This window comes from Mustela nigripes, chromosome 14 (assembly GCF_022355385.1).
Source record: "Mustela nigripes isolate SB6536 chromosome 14, MUSNIG.SB6536, whole genome shotgun sequence".
Lineage (NCBI taxonomy): Eukaryota > Metazoa > Chordata > Mammalia > Carnivora > Mustelidae > Mustela > Mustela nigripes.
This window is the reverse complement of record NC_081570.1, coordinates 102,928,862-102,949,587: the sequence shown is the minus strand read 5'-3', so window position 1 is coordinate 102,949,587 and position 20,726 is coordinate 102,928,862. Positions and strand designations below refer to the sequence as shown.

Here is a 20,726-nt window from a genome sequence, read left to right as displayed (position 1 = left end):
GCCCCGCAACGGGCTCTCTGCTCGGTGGGGAGCCTGCTTACCCCTCTCTCTCTCTGCCTGCCTCTCTGCCTACTTGTGATCTCTGCCTGTCAAATAAATAAATAAAATCTTTAAAAAATTGTACAATTCAGTGGTTTTCAATGTATTCACAGATATGTGTAACCATCACCACAATCAACTTTAGAACATTTTTATCACTGCAGAAGGAACCCCATACTATCAGCATTCACATTGTGTTGGTCCTTAATTCTCCCCCAGCACTGGGCAGCTACTAATCTACTTATGGTCTCTATAGATTTACTTGTTCTGGACATTTCATATAAATGGAAACATTTCTTTCACCTAATATTTTCAAAGTTCATTCATGTTATAGGAGGTATCAGTGCTTCATTCCTTTCGTGGCTCTTGAAGTATTCCATTGTAAATTTATCACATTTTCTCCCTACTTTTTTTAAAAATTGAAGTATAATTGACATATAATGGTATATTCGTTTCAGGTGCAAAACATTGATTCAACAATCCCATACTCAGTGCTCACCACATTTTATTTATCCATTCACTAGTTAATTGACATTTTGGGCTGCTTCTGCTTTTTTGGTGATTATGAACAATGCCTCTGTGAACATTCTTAAACAAGCTTTTGTGTGGACATATATTTTCATTTCTCTTGGGTCTATATTTAAGGGAGGATTTTCTGGGTGATATGGTAATGCTGTTTAACCTTTTCAGGAATTGCCACTCTGTTCCAAAGTGGGTGTACTCCTTTACATTTCAACCAGCAGTATATGAAGGTTCCAGTTTCTCCACATCCTCACCAACACTTTTTATTGTCTGTTTTTTTGATTATGGCCATCTGAGTTGGTGTGAGATGAACATCTCACTGCAGTTTTGATAGGCATTTCCATGATGGCTAGTGATGTTGAGCATCTTTTCATGTGTTTATGGCCATTTGTATATCACTTTGGAGAAATGTCTATTCAGGTCCTTTACCCATTTTATAATGGGTTATTTGCCTTTTTATTATTGCTGTAAGTGTTCATTATCTATCCTGGATACAAGTCTCTTATCAGATAAATGATTCATAATTATTTTCTCTCATCCTGTGGGCTGTCTTTTCACTTTCTTGATGGTATCTTTTGAAGCCCAAATGTTTTTAATTTTGATGAAGTCCAAACTTTCCAATTTTTATTTAGTTGCTTGTGCTTTTGTTCATATTTATGAAAGCTTTGCCTAGCCCAAGTCAGAGAGAGTGACTGCTATGTTTTCTTATGAGAGTCTTATAATTTTAACTCCTAGATTTTAAGTAATTTTTGTGTTATGACACGGGAAAAAGATCCAATTTATTCTTTTGCCTGTAGACGTTCAGTTGTCCCAGCACCTTTTACTGAATTAAGGGCTGTGTATATCTAACTAATTTATTCTTTATAGCAATCCTTTGTGGTAGACCCTGTTGATTCCCCGAGAGGAAAGAAAGTTTCAGCATCTTGCCCCTCACTCACCTATTGCATATGAAGGTCGATTGTTGAACCTAGACCCCCTGAGGCCATGCTTTAATCATGAATTAACTCTTAGCAACCTGCTTTCTTACTACCTACTTGCCTTTGACAGGGAAGAACTACCTTGAAAATAGTCATAAAAAGAAAACATTTTATTTCTTATTGTTGTGGTTATGCTGAAATGCTTCTGCTTTCTTAATCTGTCTGTGGTTGGTGAATTTAGTTAGTTGTAGCATTGGCTAATAAAAATTTAGGGTCACAGTTTCAGTTCCTAGTAGTTTGGCTACCAGGGCTTTATCACCTCCCTGACACTATAGTCAACCATATTCGTCTTAGTCACCAGAGAGATCAAGTTACCAGTTCCAGAATACCACTAGATCACATAGGTTCCAGCAGTGGTGGGCCAGGAGCCCTATTCCCTCACACTCTAAAACTTTATCTTTAACTTTTCTAAGGAATGTTTTCATAAAGAACGCTAAGGTAGGAGCAGAGACCTCAGTTTTTGTTCAGACACTGCTACTTGGTGGATCTGTAGATTTGCCCTTACTTCATCTTAATTATGGGTGGGCTTCAGTTCACTTGTAAGTCTTTCATAAAATTAAACATATATGAGTAATACGATAAATTTTTAAAAATCTGAGTCTATAAAAATTTTCAGTCTTTCTCAAGCTTACTTAGTGATTTATCTGCTGGAATGGACTGAATACTGAATGTCTAGAGAAATCAAATTCTCCTTATTCAAGGTTTCAGTTATCCCCATCTTCTGTGAAGTGATTTTCTTTGGTGTCAGTAAAAAAAAATTTTTTTATTTGCCACTTAGTTTATACGCATTTACATGACCGCCACTTTATTCAGAGAAATCAGCCATGTTGCAGTGTAACAAAGCAGATATAGGACATCATCACAGTGGCTTGTGGTAGGAATGAATAAAATAAGGTGTGATTGTTGTCTTTCCCTCTCACCAGGCTGTAATTACCCCCAAAGCAGGGACATTTTGTCTTTTTTATTCACGGTTTAATCCCCAGTGCGTAGTATAAGACCCAATAAATGTTTTGAGTGAGAGAAGAACCTTAGAGACATTTGGAGGAGGACATAGTATATTTCAAATAGGAGAATGATTGGTTGAACATTCAGTTTTAAAGTTGGTAGTCTTCTGTCTTAATAGCTAAGGGATTTGGTAGCCAAGGAGAAAGAAAGGAAAAAGCTCAATATGTAAATTACAGAGAAACAGACTGGGCAGTTAGGGTGAAGTTTAGTGTGTTGGTAAAAACAAAAAAACAAAAAAATCAAGAGGAAGGAAGTAATGCCATAAATGTGGAGAGGAAGTTGAAGAATTTGAAGTGTTGGTAAGTTGAGTTTAATTAATAATAATGCCACCCCATTTTCAGATAGCTTTTTATGTTTATGATGTACTTTATTCATGATATGGCACTTACAACAACCTAGAAAGGCAGGTTGGGCAGGTGGATTGAGCCTCATTTTAAAGATGAGGAAGTTAGTTCAGTTTGTAATTTACCATGTGATTAATAGCTTATAGGTAATGAGATTGAAACTTGACCCATATATTTAAACTTCTCAGTATTTTTCTTATGTTCCCTATCCCCACCTAGTTTTCCCAAGCAAATATCCTAAGAAGAAAGTAAATGAGTTTAAATTTAATTAGGTGATCTTTTATCTGTTTTTCCCATTAATCTAGGATGGAGCTGGGGAAAATTTACTATCCCCCTCCCCTGCTTTTTTAAAGAATCAGTGAATAGTCATCTAAGTACACATTTATCTTTACTGGGATTTTATTTCATAAAAACACTTTGAAATACTTGTGAGGTGACTGTGAAGGCATGTCATTGGCATAACCAGTCACTTTATCTAGCTTCTCTTGAGGCAAGAGAAGATGGAAGATTGGGCAATTTTTTTGTATGGTGAGTCCTGGTTGACCACCTGCTGGCTACTGAACTGAAATAATGAGGTAGGTCCGTTCTGATGACCATGTTCTGTAGAAGAGCTGATCACTTACTTCAGCATGAGAATTCATTATTTTTTCTTGTTCTTCTTTATCCAGGTTTCGAAGGGATCACCTGTGAGCGGAATATTGACGACTGCCCTAATCACAAGTGTCAGAATGGAGGGGTTTGTGTGGATGGGGTTAATACTTACAACTGCCGCTGCCCCCCTCAGTGGACAGGTATGCACACTATGGCAAATCAGTTAGAGTAGGGCATGGATTGGTAACCAGAGGCAGGCTCTTACTGAAGTGGACATCTTTTACTAGGGTCTCTGTGTTACATCATTGGGTAGAGTGCTAACCCCATATGTTCTTCTATGCTCATTTCAAGAGTAATATTTTCACAGATATGACTTAGTACCTCAGCACCACACTAAGATGCTATGGCAGATATGAGAGAAGAGCATTACTGACAGACCCCGAGGTCTGGGAAAAGCAATTGCCTAGGATATAGCAAATACTTAATACATATTTGAGAGGAAAAGAACACAATTAACTATGAAAATATAAATGTTCTTACCACACTTACAAAAAAATAGGTACTATGCAAGTAATGGATGTATTCACTAATCTTATTGTAATCATTTTTCTACACTATAAACATATCAAATCATCACATTGTATACCTTATTTTTTCATAATGTATTCTTTAAATTTATACAGTATTGTATGTCAAAAATATCTCAGTAAAGCTGGGGAAAAAAGAAACTACAACTTGTTAAGTTTCAGTATAGTATCAAAGAATAATAATTATATGAAAAGGCTATTAAAATACTCTCCTTTATTCCATCCAAAAAGTGAAAATATAAGTTACACACTACAAGAGTTCAGAGATTATTCATGGACAAAAATCTATATTATTGCCATGTCCTATAATTATGCAAAGGGTTGGGCAGGCACCTTTGATGACATTATATTTATGACAACCATCTACGTTTCTATTTTTTTCCTTTTTTGTATTTCTTTTTGCACATGGGACAAGAATAGATTTTTCAGCCTCAGACATTATTCTTGCTTAATTTTACAACCTCTTGAAGTATCTGCTGTTGTCTTAGGCAGATTTTCCACTTATTTTTGAAGGTTAAGTGATTTTATGCAGACATTTGGTTCTAATTTCTGTTTATATCTATTTATCTAACTGAAAGTGGAAACAATTAAGAACTGATTAAGTGACTAAGAACTAAGCCTTTTTGAGAGAACTTGATGATTTAATGTGGAAACCCAAGTATAAGTTAATGTTATAAGGAAGAAACTTCAGGGGCGCCTGGGTGGCTCAGTTGGTTAAGTGGCTGCCTTGGCTTGGGTCATGATCCCAGGGTCCTGGGATAGATGCCCATATTGGGCTCCCTGCCTGAGGGGCAGCCTGCTTCTCCTTCTCCACCGCTTGTGCTCTCTTACATGCACACTCTTGCTCTCAAATAAATAAATAAAATCTTTAAAAAAAGAATAAGAAGGAAACTTGAACGCCAGTGAGGGATTTTGCCCAGGAAAGAAGTCTTGATGTTGGATTGCTGACATTATTACCTGGTATTCTTTAGAATTTCCAAGTTGCTTTCCCTTATCTGTAGGAGCGAATTATTTAGAGTACTCTTTAGAGCTGAACACTATGAATATGAAAAGATTAAAAGGGTTTAAAACGTTGGTTACATGATTTCCTGGAAGGGCACACATTTCTGATTTTAATCTCCAACTTCTCCTTTTAAATACTTTTCCACTGGGTTTCTCTAGTATTGGACTTCCGTAGCATTTCTTCTTGGTGTCTTGATCCTAGGACTTTACTCCCAACACTCTGCGCTTTCTGTCATATTCTGTCTTCTCTTTAGCTTTTGCCATTTCTCTGATAGATTTTCTTTTCAACTCAAAAAAATTACTGTCAAGTTCATTACTTAACAGTAATAACTGAAAGGATTTAAATTTTTCTCTTTTTAATGATCCTTACAGTGGTATTAGGAACTTGACCCCATCCTACTCTCTCCTTTCTTGTACATGGTACTAAGGGTTCTGATGCCAGTGAAGATTAAATGATATGTGATTTCATTGCTGAGTTTTCTTTGATGCTATACTCCATTTCCTGCTTTGGTATTTATTAGGAAGGTGCATTCTTGGGGAAAGCTATCTCAGTGAAATGATATTTTATCAAAATTTCTTATACCAGAATGTTTAATAAGTACCTCTTTTTAGGAAAGTCCTTATAACATGTTTGTTTCTCCGTGTGTTTTTGTATTTTCTAGAAAGGATAGCAGACTTTGGGGTAAGTTTAATATGGCAGTATTTATTTCTTTTGCTCTGCTGTCATTTAAAGTGACTCTCAGTCTTTGGCTTTCCACCACAGGTTTCCTTCCTCTTTTCACTCATGCAGATTCTTTGATTTCCAGTGTTTTTTACTGTCCACATCACTAACAGGATCAAGTCCGAGGTCCTTTCTCGGCTGTATGAATTCCTTCCTGGCCTCAACCCTGTTTGTTTCCCAGTCTTCTCATGAATCCAACAGCAGTAAGAACTGCTTCCAGTTCTCCTGTATCTACTGCATCCTGTGTCTTCACTCAGAGCATTCCTTTTCCACAGATTTTCCTTCTCTGTTCCTCTCCTTGTTATAGGCAGCCTCACCAGTTTTACCTGCCTGGCTCAGGTCAAGTGGCTGCCCCTTCAGGGAGCATTCTGTGATCTCTCTCCAGGATGAGCTAGGTATTGTCCTCTGGATTCCCTTACTGCATTGTACATTCCTCAGTGATAATGCTCACCACATTAATATTGGCATTATTATATGCTTGAAATGAGGGTAATACCACGTTATAGGATGACAACGGTTGTTGGTGATACCAGTTACTACTGCTCTCTACACACCTTTGTTCTCAGTAGCACACAGCTGAATTGTTCGCCATCCCAGCCCTCATGTCATTCTGAGAAGAAAAGAGAAAAAATTGGGAGTCTTAGGGTTCCTATTTCTACTGATACCAGAGCTATAAATTCAGATTAGTATTTTTTGCTTTATACAAATTAAAGAAATGAGTGGGCTAGAGGCTGGGAGTTAACTAATGTTTGTTAGTAACCAAATACTGTGCTAATTACAATGTTTTATTTTGTGTAATCTTTGTGATAATTGTATTAGGGGTAGAGTTTATTAAATATCCTTTTTACAAATGATGTTGGATATACAGAAGGGTTAAACAGTTTACTCTAGGCACAAAGTGGTTGGGTCAGGGTTTGAATCTAGTGTTGAACCCCAAGTCTGTGCTCAAATCTGTGGTCTTTTTTTATACAAATCGACTCTGGATTGTCCTTCTTTATTTTTTACTTTTTAAGAATTTTGAATCTTTTTAATAGACAATGTTCAACTTATAATTTTATTCTAGGATGTGGTGATTTATTCTTTACCTTTTTTTCCATTTTAGATATTTTCCTGGTTACTTTGGGATCAGAAGTCAATATTGAATGAATATTTTATATTCAGTCTGGAGATTTTTTCAAAAGCCTTATTGCAACTTTATTCAGACTTCCCCATACAATTCCCAGCTATAGAGTTGAAGCATGAACAGTTAGTTTGGTCTCGCTTTTGACACAATAGAAAAAGAAGGGTTGGAGTTAGTCTACTCGGAAGAAGTGAAGTTGCCAGGTATCTGAAAAAGAATGAATGGGATTATATAACTGAAGAAACTAGGTGTCAGTTTGAAATAAAGGAGATTTGCAAATTTGCCATTTTTTAATTAAGTTTTTTATTTTAATTCCTGTATAGTTAACATATAGTATTATATTTATAAGTTTTTAATGAGAAGAGCCTGATAGGCACTATGTTGTTTTATAAATACATATACAGAGATGGTTTGGTCTTTAGTAGCAAGTTCTGGGCTTCAAGATGACCAGAAATTTTTTCCAAGTCTTTCGTGGTTTGATTTGGGATAAATGAGTCAGCTTCCTTTTCTTCAGAAGGCTTTATTTGCTATCCAGGGAACTAATATCTCTTAGTTACTTTACTGAGGTATTGGGAGAATAAATGGTGAAATTAAAAAACCTCTTAAGCCTTTCATTTATCATGTAAATTAAATTAATTGTAATTATAAATTATACTTACAACTGTAAATTGCACTTATCATGTAAAACGTTCCAGATCTATGTTGTTTGATATCGTAGTCATTAGCCATATTTTGCTAGTGAGTATCTGAAGTATGACAGGTCAAACTGAGATATGCCACAGCTATAAAATACCTGATTTTGAAGACTCAGTATGCAAAACAAAAGCAAAATGTCTCAGTAACAATGTTTTAAATTTTGGTTTAGACTCTAAAATGATAGTGTTTTGGATGTATTGAGTTAAATAAAATATAGTATTAAAGTTGATTCCATCAACTTTTAAGTGCTACCAGAAAATTTTAAATGAAATCTGTATATCTCATGATATTTTTAGTGGACAGAACTACTTTAGGTCTGAAGATGTTCTATAGGTATTAGCACAGCTGCTACTGTAGGAGGATCCTCTCTGATCCCGGGCGGTAGAGGGATAGGTTCGCAGCTGTTTGTATCGGGGGGCCTTGGGTTTGTCTCACTAGAAGAAGGCATGTTGCCCTTGTTGTAGTGTGGTTTCCAAATCAGTTATGGACAGGACTGTGTTCTGATCTGGTCTTTTCACCTGACATGGCCTTCTAGAACAGTATTCAAAAGATACTGCTCTTCTAGATGAGCTAAAGCCCAGGTGGAAGAAAGTAATTGGTATTGGTATTTGGGCAAAAATGGTTTACTTTTTTAATAGGAATTTTGTTAAAGAGATGTCTGAGTAGTTGGATGTTCCTTTAGGAAATGGAAATAAACCTAAGGATTTGATGAAGCCTGAGCACAAAAGTCTGTATTATTACTGTATTAGGCCTCAAGCCATCATATGATAAAAAGTTCTGCTCTGGCAGATATCCACTTAAGAGAAAAAAAAAAAGGTATAAAAGGCTCCCAAATTAATTAAAGCAGTGTAGATTAATGTTTTGTCTACATAGATTGTTATTTGAATTTTCTTTTTAAAGGTTCATTTCCTTCAGAATTAAAGTTGCCTCTAAACTCAACTCACAAATTCCTCTCTGGCAGCTTTTGGTTTGGGTTCACTCCTAGGGCAGACATGATTTATTTTCCTGTGCTTGTTATTAACCCAGAAATGTAATTTTAGCTTGGGCTTGGAATAGTGCTTTGGGACACTAAGCAGAAGTGAACAATGGAAGTTAGGTGGACGTGAGTCAAATAAAACCAACCACATTTTCTCTCAGGTCTCCTTTTTATAACTGATGAGCCCAAAGAGTTGGTTAAGATTCCCTTGACTGTCGGTTGCTCCAACTTCAGTAAAAATTTTTTGGCATGAATCAGCAAGAACATACTGCCAGAGGTGGTGCACTAGCTCCTGTGTCTGGGAACGAAGTCTTTTCGTGACAGTATTTTGATTTTGAATTAGATGCCTCATTTCAGTCTAGACTCTAGTTGGTGACAAGCTGTTCCCTAGGATGAGGCTTTTGTTACAACCACTTTTCTGTTTTTTAAATACTATAGGAATGTGGGCTTTTGGTTGAGAGTGGAAACTATTTATATCTGGGGCTGTAAAACTATTCTCATTTGTATTCTGCATGGGGGAATGGGAAAATACATCTCCCATTTCAGTTTCTCTGCTGTGAACTCGTTTGTGAGGACTTGATAAAAGTCTGTTTTCTGGAATTTTGCTTCACCCAATTTCAGTTTGCTATCAGTTGGGCAGACTGCCAGAGTGCTAACCTGAAGCACCCTCATCCAAAGGTCCCACCCAGAGTTGATGAGTGGTCATGTTGGTGTGAACAGGGGTGAGTGGTTAGGTTAGCCCCCCACAAAATATAGGAGGTGAGACCGAGGGATCTTTTGTGCTCTTGTGGTCCATGACTCAATATCTGACTTTGGCTACATTCCAGGCAAGATCCAGTTTCATTCCATAGCTTTTCAAACCCCTGCAGAATTGTTGTAAGGTAGCTTCAATAACATATTTATTGAATAACTCACTGTTATATCCAGTATACTATGCTGGATGCTATAAGAGACACAAAGAAGGAATAAATCAATTTTTATCTTTTAAGGATTGTCAGATTCACTAGGAAGAAAGAAGAAAGTCTACACGTAACCATATAGGAGGTAGAATCTATAAATGAACTTGAGTTTGGATAGAAATTGGGGGCCATCTAAGTACTTGGTTGGATGAAGGGGAAATAGAACAGAGTTAACTTCTGTTTTGAATCTGTGTAATAAGAGAATGTGGGTTCTATTGACAGAGATAGAGAAATGGGCGAAAGATCCTGGTGAGTTTGAGGTGAGTTTTCCAAGACAAAAGCATGTATAACACCCAGAAGGTCAGATTAGAGGTAAGGGCTCTAGACTCAGATTTTGAGTCTCTTTTTGGTTGCTCTGAGAATGTATCCGGTTTGTAAGGGAAAGTGCGTGGTGTGAGAGAAACAGAGAGTTTGGACCTAAATTGTGAGTGATGTCCACACTTCAGAAAATGGAGGAAGAAAGAGACCCAAAGAAGGAAGGTGAGAGAAAGGGATGTCTGTGTGTTGGAAAGCTCTGCCATGACAGCATCCCTAAGCCAGGGGCTGCATTTTAAGACTGTGCCCTTGCCTCAACTCTGCATGCCTCTCTGGTACCATCTTGGTATTTTACCGCTGTTCCTGGTTTATATGCTTACCTCAGCTGAGGAAATTTTCAGCCTCTGGAGAATGGGGGTGGTATTACTTATTTTGGCATTCTTGGGACCAATTTTAACAAATAGTAGTCATTGAGTGAATGACAAACAAGAGACTAAAATAAGAATGATAACTATAAAGATTTAATCAAAATTTTTGAGGTCATGGGAATCTTCTAATACGTAGTTTCAATATTAAGGAGAGAAGAATGCCAAATTGCAAAGGTTTAAATTAGGAAAAAAGTGGGTGTTGAGGAACGAGGAAGAGGAGTGGGTATAGATCACTTATGCAAGATTTTGTACAGCTAAAAGAGGGAGAAATGCAGTAGCCACAGGGGACAGAAACTTCATTCATGTGACTGACCGTAGCTCCTTGGCTGAACTGAGTTAAGGCAGCTAGAAGAGGGTTGGTTAATGAACTTGGTTATTTAGGAGAGCTTGACCCCTACAAGTATTAGTGGGGGATAATTAGGTGAAATCATTGTTGGGAATGGGGAAAGAGGGAGACAGGAAGTTACAGTCAGAGTTGAATACCAAATTTGAGATCTTGCTTTGGAATAATGGATCCAAATGTGATCCAGAATGTAAGTGTGCTTGTGATATGGAGTGGATGTGGAAGCTGTTGAGTTCAGAAAAGTAAAGAACTCTTGGCTTGGAATACCTTATTAGTACTCAACATAGATATTAATTTCATGGGAAATGGGAAAGAGTGAGAAGATCATAAGTCGTGTTTAAGTCTTTCAAGGAGCTGGAAATTGGTCCATGAAGACAACAGATAGAGCTGAGATTATTAAATTATAGTACTTGGTGTTTTCTTAAAAAATATACATGTTTAGAAAAATGTGGATTTGAATCCATCTCTGTTTTTTAGTGTGAAATTAAAACTGCATATACTGATCCCCTCTTCGGTAAGATGAATAGGCATGCCTTTGGTTCTCTTATATCTTCTTTTCACTCTCCAGATTTTATTTATATGATTTGGGATTTAAAAATTCGTATCATAGGATTGCTATTGAATTTTAAAATTTTATGCATTTTCTTTTAAAAATATTCTTGATATTTACATTGCTTTATAATCTAGTTTATAATATTTTGGACTTAATTCTATATGTAACTTGTTTTGTGTTAACTACCAGAACATTTATATAATAACCTTTTCAGGGGCGCCTGGGTGGCTCAGTGGGTTAAAGCCTCTGCCTTCGGCTCAGGTCATGATCTCAGGGTCCTGGGATCGAGCCCCACATCGGGCTCTCTGCTCAGCAGGGAGCCTGCTTCCTCCTCTCTCTCTGCCTGCCTCTCTGCCTACTTGTGATCTCTGCCTGTCAAATAAATAAATAAATCTTTAAAAAAAAAAAAAAAAAAAAATAACCTTTTCATTCCCGAATTCTTTATTTTGATTTATTTTTTTCAGTCAAATGAATACATCTTGGAGTAATTTTTTTTCACCAGAAAAGTTGCATGTTGGCATATCTTCAGAGCTCTTAGATATTTGAAAAATATCTTTTGATTTAGTTGCCTTCATACACAAATGGCATCTTGTCTGGATTTTTTTTTTTAAAGATTTTATTTATTTATTCAACAGAGAGAGATCACAGGTAGATAGAGAGGCAGGCAGAGAGAGAGAGAGGGAAGCAGGCTCCCTGCTGAGCAGAGAGCCTGATGCGGGACTCGATTCCAGGACCCCGAGATCATGACCTGAGCCAAAGGCAGCGGCTTAACCCACTGAGCCACCTAGGTGCCCCTGGATATTGAATTCTTGAATCACAAGTCAATCTTGCCAAGTTCCTAGACATTGTTACTTTGCATCTTGTGAACATTATAAGGAACAGTGGTATCAGACAAGTCAGGCTTTCTCCCCTTTCCCTCGTCTCCTCTCTCTTTAAAGTAAAATCTTTAACTACTATTGGTATAGGTATATCCCTATTATTTTTTCTTCTAGCACCTTTGAGCCCTTTGGATCTGCAGGCTTCCGTCTGTTCTCACCTCAGAAAAGATTCTTCTTTTCATTTTTTTAATTTGTTTTTGTGTCTTCAGGAGCCTCTGTTATCTTAATTAAGTCTTCACTCTTTCTTATAGCTAAGATTTATCTCTTGATAATTTAATTCCCTTTGCATTTTATGAGAGCTTCTTAAACTTTTCCTTTATAACACTGATTTATTTTTCTTCATTGTCAGTTCTGTCCTTTATAGCTTCTGATTATGATTTTTATTTGAATTGCATTTTTTAAATATTCTAATAGAATTTACTCATTGCATCTAGGTCCTCTGTGATTCTGCTTTGTTCTCAACCTGTCCTTCATCTGAGTCTGACGTCTTGTATTATTTTTCATTTATTTTTAAAACCTCCATTTGTCTACATTTCTGGAGAATACATAGCCAATTCCTTCCATTCTGGAAGGGAACTTATTTCACAGGTATGCTCTTCATCTGCATCTTAAGGGGTAGCTTCTCCATCTTTCATATTACAGAATTTTTTTTTTCATATTATAGAATGTTTTAATAGGTCCCGTGTTTTGTTTTGTTTTCCATTTTACTCATTCTATTCATAGTAACTGCTTGCCTGTGAATAGAGTCAGTTGATTCTTTCTGGAACCCCTGCTGCAGTGAGGTGAGGGGTTCTTTATGTAAATTGGTTTAACAGCCCAGCAACCCAAGAAGGTGGTGAGAGAACCAGAGTGTGGGCCTCCATGTAGGGGGACTGAAGCTTGGCACTGTTTTCTTCTTCTTGTGTGGAGAAGCCTTTGTGCCAGGGGTCAGCTTTCTGAACGTCCAGCTTTGGCACAGCATCCATTGCTGTCCATACAGTGGCTGAGCCTGGATGCTCTTCGATGCTGCTGCATCCGGAATTTGCCCCAGATGCACTGCAGACTCTTTCGTTGCTATAGCGGCCACAGGAGCCCTGGAACTCCCCAGAGCTTTAAATTGCTATTGACCTGGAGGGGTGAGGTGGAGTTCAGTCCATTCTCCTCACAGCAGCAGAGTGGGCTTTCTGAAATACAAATGCGATCGTGTTATTGCTTTGCTTAAAATGCTTCAGTGGGTCCTCCTTGTCTTTGGATAGAATTCCAAGGCTCTGTATATAACCCTCTTCAGCCATATCTCCCCTGATCCATGCCTTATAAGTGAACCACACTGATTTTTTTTCATTGACTCAAATGAGGCATGCTTTCTCTTCTATTCAAACCAATACACATATACTTATTTCTGCCTGAAATACTCCCTACTCTGCCCTCTTATTACACACGTTTCCACACATATACACACTCTTATACAACCCACTTAACATATGAAGTCACTTTCTCTCTCTCTTGTTAAAGGTAGTTTAAAGTTTATTCAGCTATACTGCCAGTTATTCTGACTTCAGGGTAGCATTACATGGCATACTTCTGAGTTTATTCTCAAGATATTCTATTGTACTTATCTCTACTTGTTTTATAGATCATGAAGTCTCTGGCACTAGGGGGTCACCTGGGTTTGGATCACATAGCAGTGAACAAATGGATTAAAGAACTTTAGAAAGAGTTAAGGCTGGAGACCACTGTGATCTTCAAATGCCGAGACACATGCTACCATTACTGTTAATATTTGGATGATAAATTCTTGTCATAAATGCAGCCTTAGGTGATTTGAAGGGATAAGTTTGTAGGAAAATAAAATGTGAAAAAAAAATTACACTGCCTTGACATAGCCTCTGATTAGGTCCCATAATTGTGGCTTGCCAATGAAACATACCATCCCCAACTGGACCTGCAGAACATAGTGCCCTCTTCTCTTACTTTGTACTCCCAAGGCAACCAGTGTCCATTAGAGCACTTATCACTCTCAGTGTGTGTTTGGTTGTAAAACTCCTGTTTATAGCCACAACTCTTTTTTCTTTACCATTATAATTTCATTGTATAAAGATCAGTGCCTGGCACATGGTATGTATATATTTGTTGAATGAATGAATGAATGAATGAATGAGTGAATGAGAACATTAAAATTTTCAGTTGTTGCTGGCTGAAATTCAGGGCTGATTCTGGGTTCTGTCAGCATCTCTTTTCCCTATTCCCTGGGATACTTTAGTATATTTCTTTAGTGTGGACCAGGTCTGAACTACATCTGTGTAATTGGCCTAATTGTATGAGAAGATTACTTTTGACAACAATATTATAAGCACTTATTTCAGTGTCTGGTACCTAGAAATTGCTAAATAAATATATTTTTTTCCTATTTGAAGTTAGTAGCAGCATTAGAGAATAAAGAAAACATTGGTTCTTTGCCTACTTACTTTAATGTTAGTGGCAATTAGAAGAGGAGGAGAGAATGCTACTGAAGAGGGCTAACTAGGCTGTAGACTTTGGGGAAATGTTAGGTTTCATTCAAAGCGGGAAGGTACCTGCCATAGTGTAGAATTACCCCTAAGACATAGTTAGGGTCAAAAGGCAAGGTGAATTGGGTGTGGACATAAATGGGATGGAGTTCAGTGAGTAAGGAAAGGGACATAATGAGGAATTTGGGTATTGACTGGTGGATGTCAATAAAGCGAAAATGGAAACTTTGGGAATAGGAATAGAATAGAGACACCCTAAAGGTGTGAAGAAGATGAGTTGAAAAGTGTTTATTATTTGATTAGAATAACCTATGTAAGAGAATACAAGTACAGATAAACCTTTGTTTAACAAAGGTTTTTGAATACTTCTCAAGAAATATTAGCTGGGCACAATGTTAAGTGCTGAGGATTCACTGATGAAGTAAATAGCTACCACCTATTTCTTCATGGAATTTACAGTCTAGGGAGGAACACAGACATAAATCATATACTTATCTGTAAAATTTTGAACTGTAATGAATACCTTTAGGAAAAATAGAGGTTATTAGGAGAGCATATTAACAGGCAGAATTAATTGAGTTGAGGGTAGGCATGTAATATCTCCTTGAGAAGGTGATATTTCAAGAAAACATGGATAGGATTTAGAATTTCATCCTAAGTATAATGAATTCATCAAACCCTTTCTCCTCAAGAGGTTTGATCATGCAAATGGCATAATCCATTGTTTATATTGAGATCATTCTGGTGATATTTTAGGAAACATATTGGTCAGGATACAGGGAAACCAGGCTTTTGAAGAGTTATAGGAAAGATGATGGTGTCTAGGATTAGGGGGGACATTCATTGAGTTTCTTGCATTTATCCATATCCCCTACTCCTGCATTATCCCCTTAGCCACTTGCCTAACCCCCAGGCTTCTTACATATATTTGTGTGCTCACAAATTTTCTCATTAGGCAGACCCTGTAGACAACCAGTGTTTATACAGAATGCGTCAACCAGTCTAGACCCAGGAAGAGTAGGATAGTCAAGCTTGTGCTCTGTTCTTTCACTTCAGCAGTGGAATAGAACATCTGAGTATAGAGAAGGTTTGGTAGGGCAGAGGTTTTAACAGTCCTCTGCTGTAGTATGGAAGGATGGGACTCTACACTCAGGAGCTTGGGTGATTGCTGGCTGGAAGGAGATATTGGAGCCTGAATTCTCTTGATTTAACCATGGAAGAGGAGGTAGCAGGGCCAGGTCAAGGGCCAGCTGGGCTCATTTTTTTATATGTTCCTCATGTGCTGACTCTTGTTGCAATGAGAGCTGACCCTTAACAGGGCCATTGATGTGATAAAAGTTTTTCCCACACATTTCACAGTTGAGAGATGACTAGGAAGGATAAGGGCTTTATCCTAAAGTGCTAAGGCTCAGTGATCATTTCTTTTCTTTTCTTTTTTTCCCTTCCTCTCACTTCCCAGTTACTTGTAACTCCAAGTCAGATTGTTGGTTGGTTTGTGGTACATTGAGAGAGTCATAATGAGCTGTTTGTATCCCAGTGTGTTTCAACTCATAAATGATGTCTGTTTAGTGGTCCACGGCTCACTGGGCTAGAGCTGGATGCTAATGAAGCCTAGGTCATGGTTTCCATTTCAGTACAGTTCTCTTGGGTTCACTCTGTTATATTTACTGTCAGAAGCTATGCCCACAATCTTACTCATTTGCCCTTTGGTTTTTAAGACCATGGGATGAGGCAGTAAGAAAAGATCGACATGAAAGTGACCTACTCCTACAAAACTAATACAGCATACTCATTTGTCTGATGGTAGTGTTGTTTCATTAGTAGTACTACTGAAGTGTCTGCTCTGTCCCTGTGTTTCTCAATCCTGCCCTATCTCTGAACAGCCAGGTCAGAGTCCCCTTCCTATTAGAAGAATAACTTGATCTGCTATGACCTCACACCTCCAGCATCCTTTTCAGCCCTCAAAGATTTCCATTTTTCATTTTGTCTTTTTCTAACATTCTTCCAAGCTGTGCAGATGTGGACAAGTCACTGCACCTCTCTGGTCCCATTTTCCTCTCCTCATCTGTAAAATGAGCATGTTAGATTAAATCTAAGGTCTACAGTCTATTTCACCACTGATAACAACTACCTAGTAAAGTGCCAGATATGAAAACTGAGGTCATTGGCGGACACAGCTTCTATCCTCAAGGAACTTATAGTTCAACGGGGTGGGAACTATACATAATAAATAAGTAAATATAAAAATATAAAAATAAATATAAAAGTACAACTTTTGATGTTGGCAGGATGGATTGAATGGAATAGATGTAATGATGGAGAAAATTGGGGAGATGTGAATTTAAAGATCTAGTTAAGAGAAGTCAAAGGATGGGAAGTTACTAGCCATATAAATAAGAGGAGGAAGAATATTTGAGGCAGAGAGAATAGGGTATGCAGAGGTTCTGAGGTGAGTAAGAACTTCATGTTTAAGGAACCAACAGTAAGCCACTGTGTCTGGAGTAAAATATACGAAGGGAAGGTATGGATTTGAGGTGTATTTGAGAGGCAAAAGTGATCAGCCAGAAAATTATCAGGAACTGTAGGTGGCTCCAAGTATTGAAGGTATCACCCAAGGATTTGGTATTGTGATACTTTGTACCAAAATAGCCCAGACTCATGGTGGCAATAGAAAAAGTAGTTGCTAAAAACAAATTATTTCTTTTCTCCTTTGCTGATAGGAAAAGGGAAGGGCCTAATAGCCTACTGCCTTAGTCTTAACATTAAATGGCATTAGCCTGCAGTATCTGACAGGCGGAAATTACTGAGAGGAATAATTGAGGCCCTTAAGAACTTGCCTAACTGAGCTTTGTGCAACATATTTGGGAGTTCACCAGCAAAGTTTGTGTGTTGACACAGATAGTATCCATGCTAAGACTTGTTTGGGTGCAAGATTTAGTAGCGTGGTAGGGCATGGCTACAACGCAGCTCTCCCTTTTTATCAGACATGTTTATATGCTAGGTAGCTCGTAATTTAGTACTTTTTCCTTTTTTCAGTACCAACAGAGAGCCATTTGCTTTTAGTCCCTCTTATATTGTACTGGCAGATTAATCTTCAAATGCAGTTTTGATCATGTCTTCCCCCATCTATGAGCCTGTGATAACCCCCCCTTACTTGCTGTATCATGTTCAGAACTCATACTAGAATTAAAAGCCTTAAATGATCGCCAACCTATTCTTCTTTTAAACCCCAGCTAGAGACTATCCTTTAGTCATTTTGATGTCTTCAAGACCTAGCCCTACCACCCTCAGGAAGCCTTCTCCCTCCAGCCTGGATTTATGCTTTCTTGTCCTGGAATAGTGGGAACAGCGCAGTGACCTCAGGCAATGCACCCAACCCCCCACCCCCCAGATGATCACAATAAACTCTATTTCAATATTTAGTGATCTTCTGCCTTTATTCATTTGTACCAAAAGTGTTCTTTAATTGCTGCATGCTTCTGTGCTTTAAGCGTCCTTTAAGACCCCAGGAACAGGGACCTAGTCCGCAAATCTTGTTCATCAAAACTAAGGCTTGAAAACTTAACAGTGCCGCAGTGAGAAGGGCAGTAGATTTAGAGTCAGACTGATCTGGGTTTGAATGACAGCGCTTTTACTAGTTTATGACCTTGGGAAGGCTACTTTACTTTTCCAGCCCTTATGTTTCTTATTCTTAGTCTTCTGCATTGATTTCTTTCTGTGCCAAGAAGTGGTGGCATGAAGGAAATGTAGTATCTTAGCAGACATTCCACTGGGAATTTTGGAGCAGACACTTATAGTGGCCACCCAGGTTACCATTTTCCTCATTCTGGTTGATAGAATTGGAATGAAGAGGAAAAAAAAATTCTGGCAGAAATGAGCCTAGGAGAGAGTATTTTTCTGGAGTAATGTGCCTGAATCTTAGAGAAAAATCCATTTTGTAGAAAATAACTTAGGAGCCAGTGTGCTCTTGGCTCTGTAGATTTGATTTCTCTAATAAACAGTATCTAACAAGTACACAGTTGTCAGGTGTTCTAATCTTCAACAATAATCTTCATTCAAAAAATAGTGAACTGTACCTACAAGTACATTTGATTTTTGAATAGTAAATTTGAGTTGTAAGTTTTTCCAGTAATCTGATCGTATGAGTAATGATTTTCATCGTCTCTACTTCCTTAGGCCTTCATGTGCTTCAGAAATTGAGGCACACAAAGATGGTTTTGATATAGTCAGACTTACACCTCAAGTCTTTTTTAAAAGGGTTTTTTAAAAAATGTTTTAAAAATATTTTATTTATTTATTCAGAGAGAGAGAGAGAGAGCATGTGCATGAGAGCGCACAAGCAAGGGGGTCAGCAGGCAGAGGGAGAAGCAGGCTCCCTACTGAGCAAGGAGCCTGATGTGGTACCCTATCCCAGGACCCTGGAATCATGACCCGAGCTGAAGGCAGACACTTAACTGACTGAGCCACCCAGGTGTCCCTTTGTTAAGCATTTTAGAGGCAGGCAGCTCTGGTTTAAATCCCACTTCTGCACTTCCTGCCTCACAGTAGGCAAATTATTTTACCTCTCTGAGCCTATATCCTCAACTATAAAGGAGGTAAATTTTCTGGCAGCTCAAGCACAATGCCTGGTTCATAGCAGGCAAGCAATGACTCTTGGTTTCCTTTCCCAGGGGAGCCAAATTTCCATTCCAAGCATTGTTTTATTTACCTAGTCTGTCTTACTACAATATTTAAGTGTCTGGATGTTATATCGCATAAGAAATATATATGATATCTTTTTAAACACACAGTGTCTTATACTCAGAATTATCACAGAGCCAGTCAAAAAGAAAAATAACATCCAAATTACTCACATTCAGCAAGTAAGTTTGGTTTGAGGGTAGCATAGATATTTGAGTTAGTCTAAGTGTAAGAGACAAAGCTCTCTGTAATTTCCAGGTTACAGCCACTCTTCACCTACGTCTTAGTCATCATTTCTAAATCCCACCTGTATCCTAATTACACATCTGTCTGTACTCTGAGGTAGCATTTCTACCAGTATAGTAAAGGAGCAAAGCTTTCTATAATAAATGACATCATCCGCCCTGGGGAAATGATTGCCAGTATGTACTCCCTCACTCACTCATTCAGTCTGTATTAGTTAATACTGTGGGTTGCAGTTGACAGATCCCCATCCGAAATTAGGGATACCTATTGGAAGGGCCATCTCATTAAGAGCAGTTGGGCTTCAGGAGTAGCTGGCACTAGTAACTTGAATGCCACATGACTCTGTTTTTTTTCTTCTGTGCCCTTCTGATTTCACCCTTATCACTTTGTCTGTCACCAGCCATTTTATCCTTTTGGTCAATGTGTCAAAGAGTTCCTAGTCCAAAAGTTTAGCAAAGGGACACTGTCATATATATAGCTTGTATCAGATGCCCATCCTGGGTCAGCCAGCTAGAGTAGGAGGGCATGATCATGTAAAGACATGGTGGCTCCCTCAAGAATTATGTGTAAAAAATAATTATATTGTTGAAGTGGGGTGAGGAGAAGCACCAGAGGAGGTTGATGAGCACAGAGTTCCAGAGATGCCCACACACCTATCCTGCCATCCTGGGCAGTGGGATCTTAGGTGAAGAGTATAAAAAAAAATATTCCTAAACTGTGGTTGCTTGTAGCCATGTGATGGGAGATGGATGTGTAATCAAATAAGTATAGTAGAGTGATTCTAGTTCTGTACAGTGATTGTATATGTAGATAGGGTTAAAGAATAGGGGGTCATTTAGGTTAGATCAGACACAGCTAACCTCTGTTATTGGTGATAGCTACACGGCTGGGTACGTTGAATCCCTTCTGAAAATACTTGAGCTCCTTGAATTACTGTTTGGTATTCTGGGGACTAGGAATAGCCTTGACATTTTAGGAGTATAAACATCATGCTTGGGTGCCTAAGTGGCTCAGTCAGTTATGCATCTGCCTTTGGCTCAGATTATGATCCCAGAGCCCAGGGATCAAGCCCCACATCAGGCTCCCTGCTCGGCAGGGAGACTGCTTCTCCCTCTGCCTGCTGCTGCCCATGCTTGTGCTCTCTATCTCTCTCTCACTCTTGTATTATCTCAAATAAATGAATAAAATTTAAAAAAATAAAGAAAGAAAGACTTATTTGCCTAAAGTTAAAAAAAAAAAAATCTTGTGCTTTTTCATTGAGAGCCCTCTTCATCAGAATGCCTTTTCGAATTATATATTGAGTTTTTTTTTTTTTTTT

General features: G+C 38.1%; 1 protein-coding gene and 1 pseudogene across 1 annotated transcript in view; one reads left to right on the top strand and one right to left on the bottom strand.

Moving 5' to 3' along the window:
• NOTCH2 (notch receptor 2) overlaps window positions 1-20,726 on the top strand; it is a 166,716-nt gene that overhangs the window by 88,877 nt on the left and 57,113 nt on the right. Inside the window, exons 5-6 of the mRNA XM_059377115.1 lie at window positions 3,556-3,706; window positions 5,730-5,749. Coding sequence (XP_059233098.1) covers window positions 3,556-3,706; window positions 5,730-5,749 — 171 coding nt within the window. The remainder of the gene's footprint in view (window positions 1-3,555; window positions 3,707-5,729; window positions 5,750-20,726) is intronic.
• LOC132001386 (ubiquitin-conjugating enzyme E2 D3-like) lies at window positions 13,542-13,900 on the bottom strand (annotated as a pseudogene).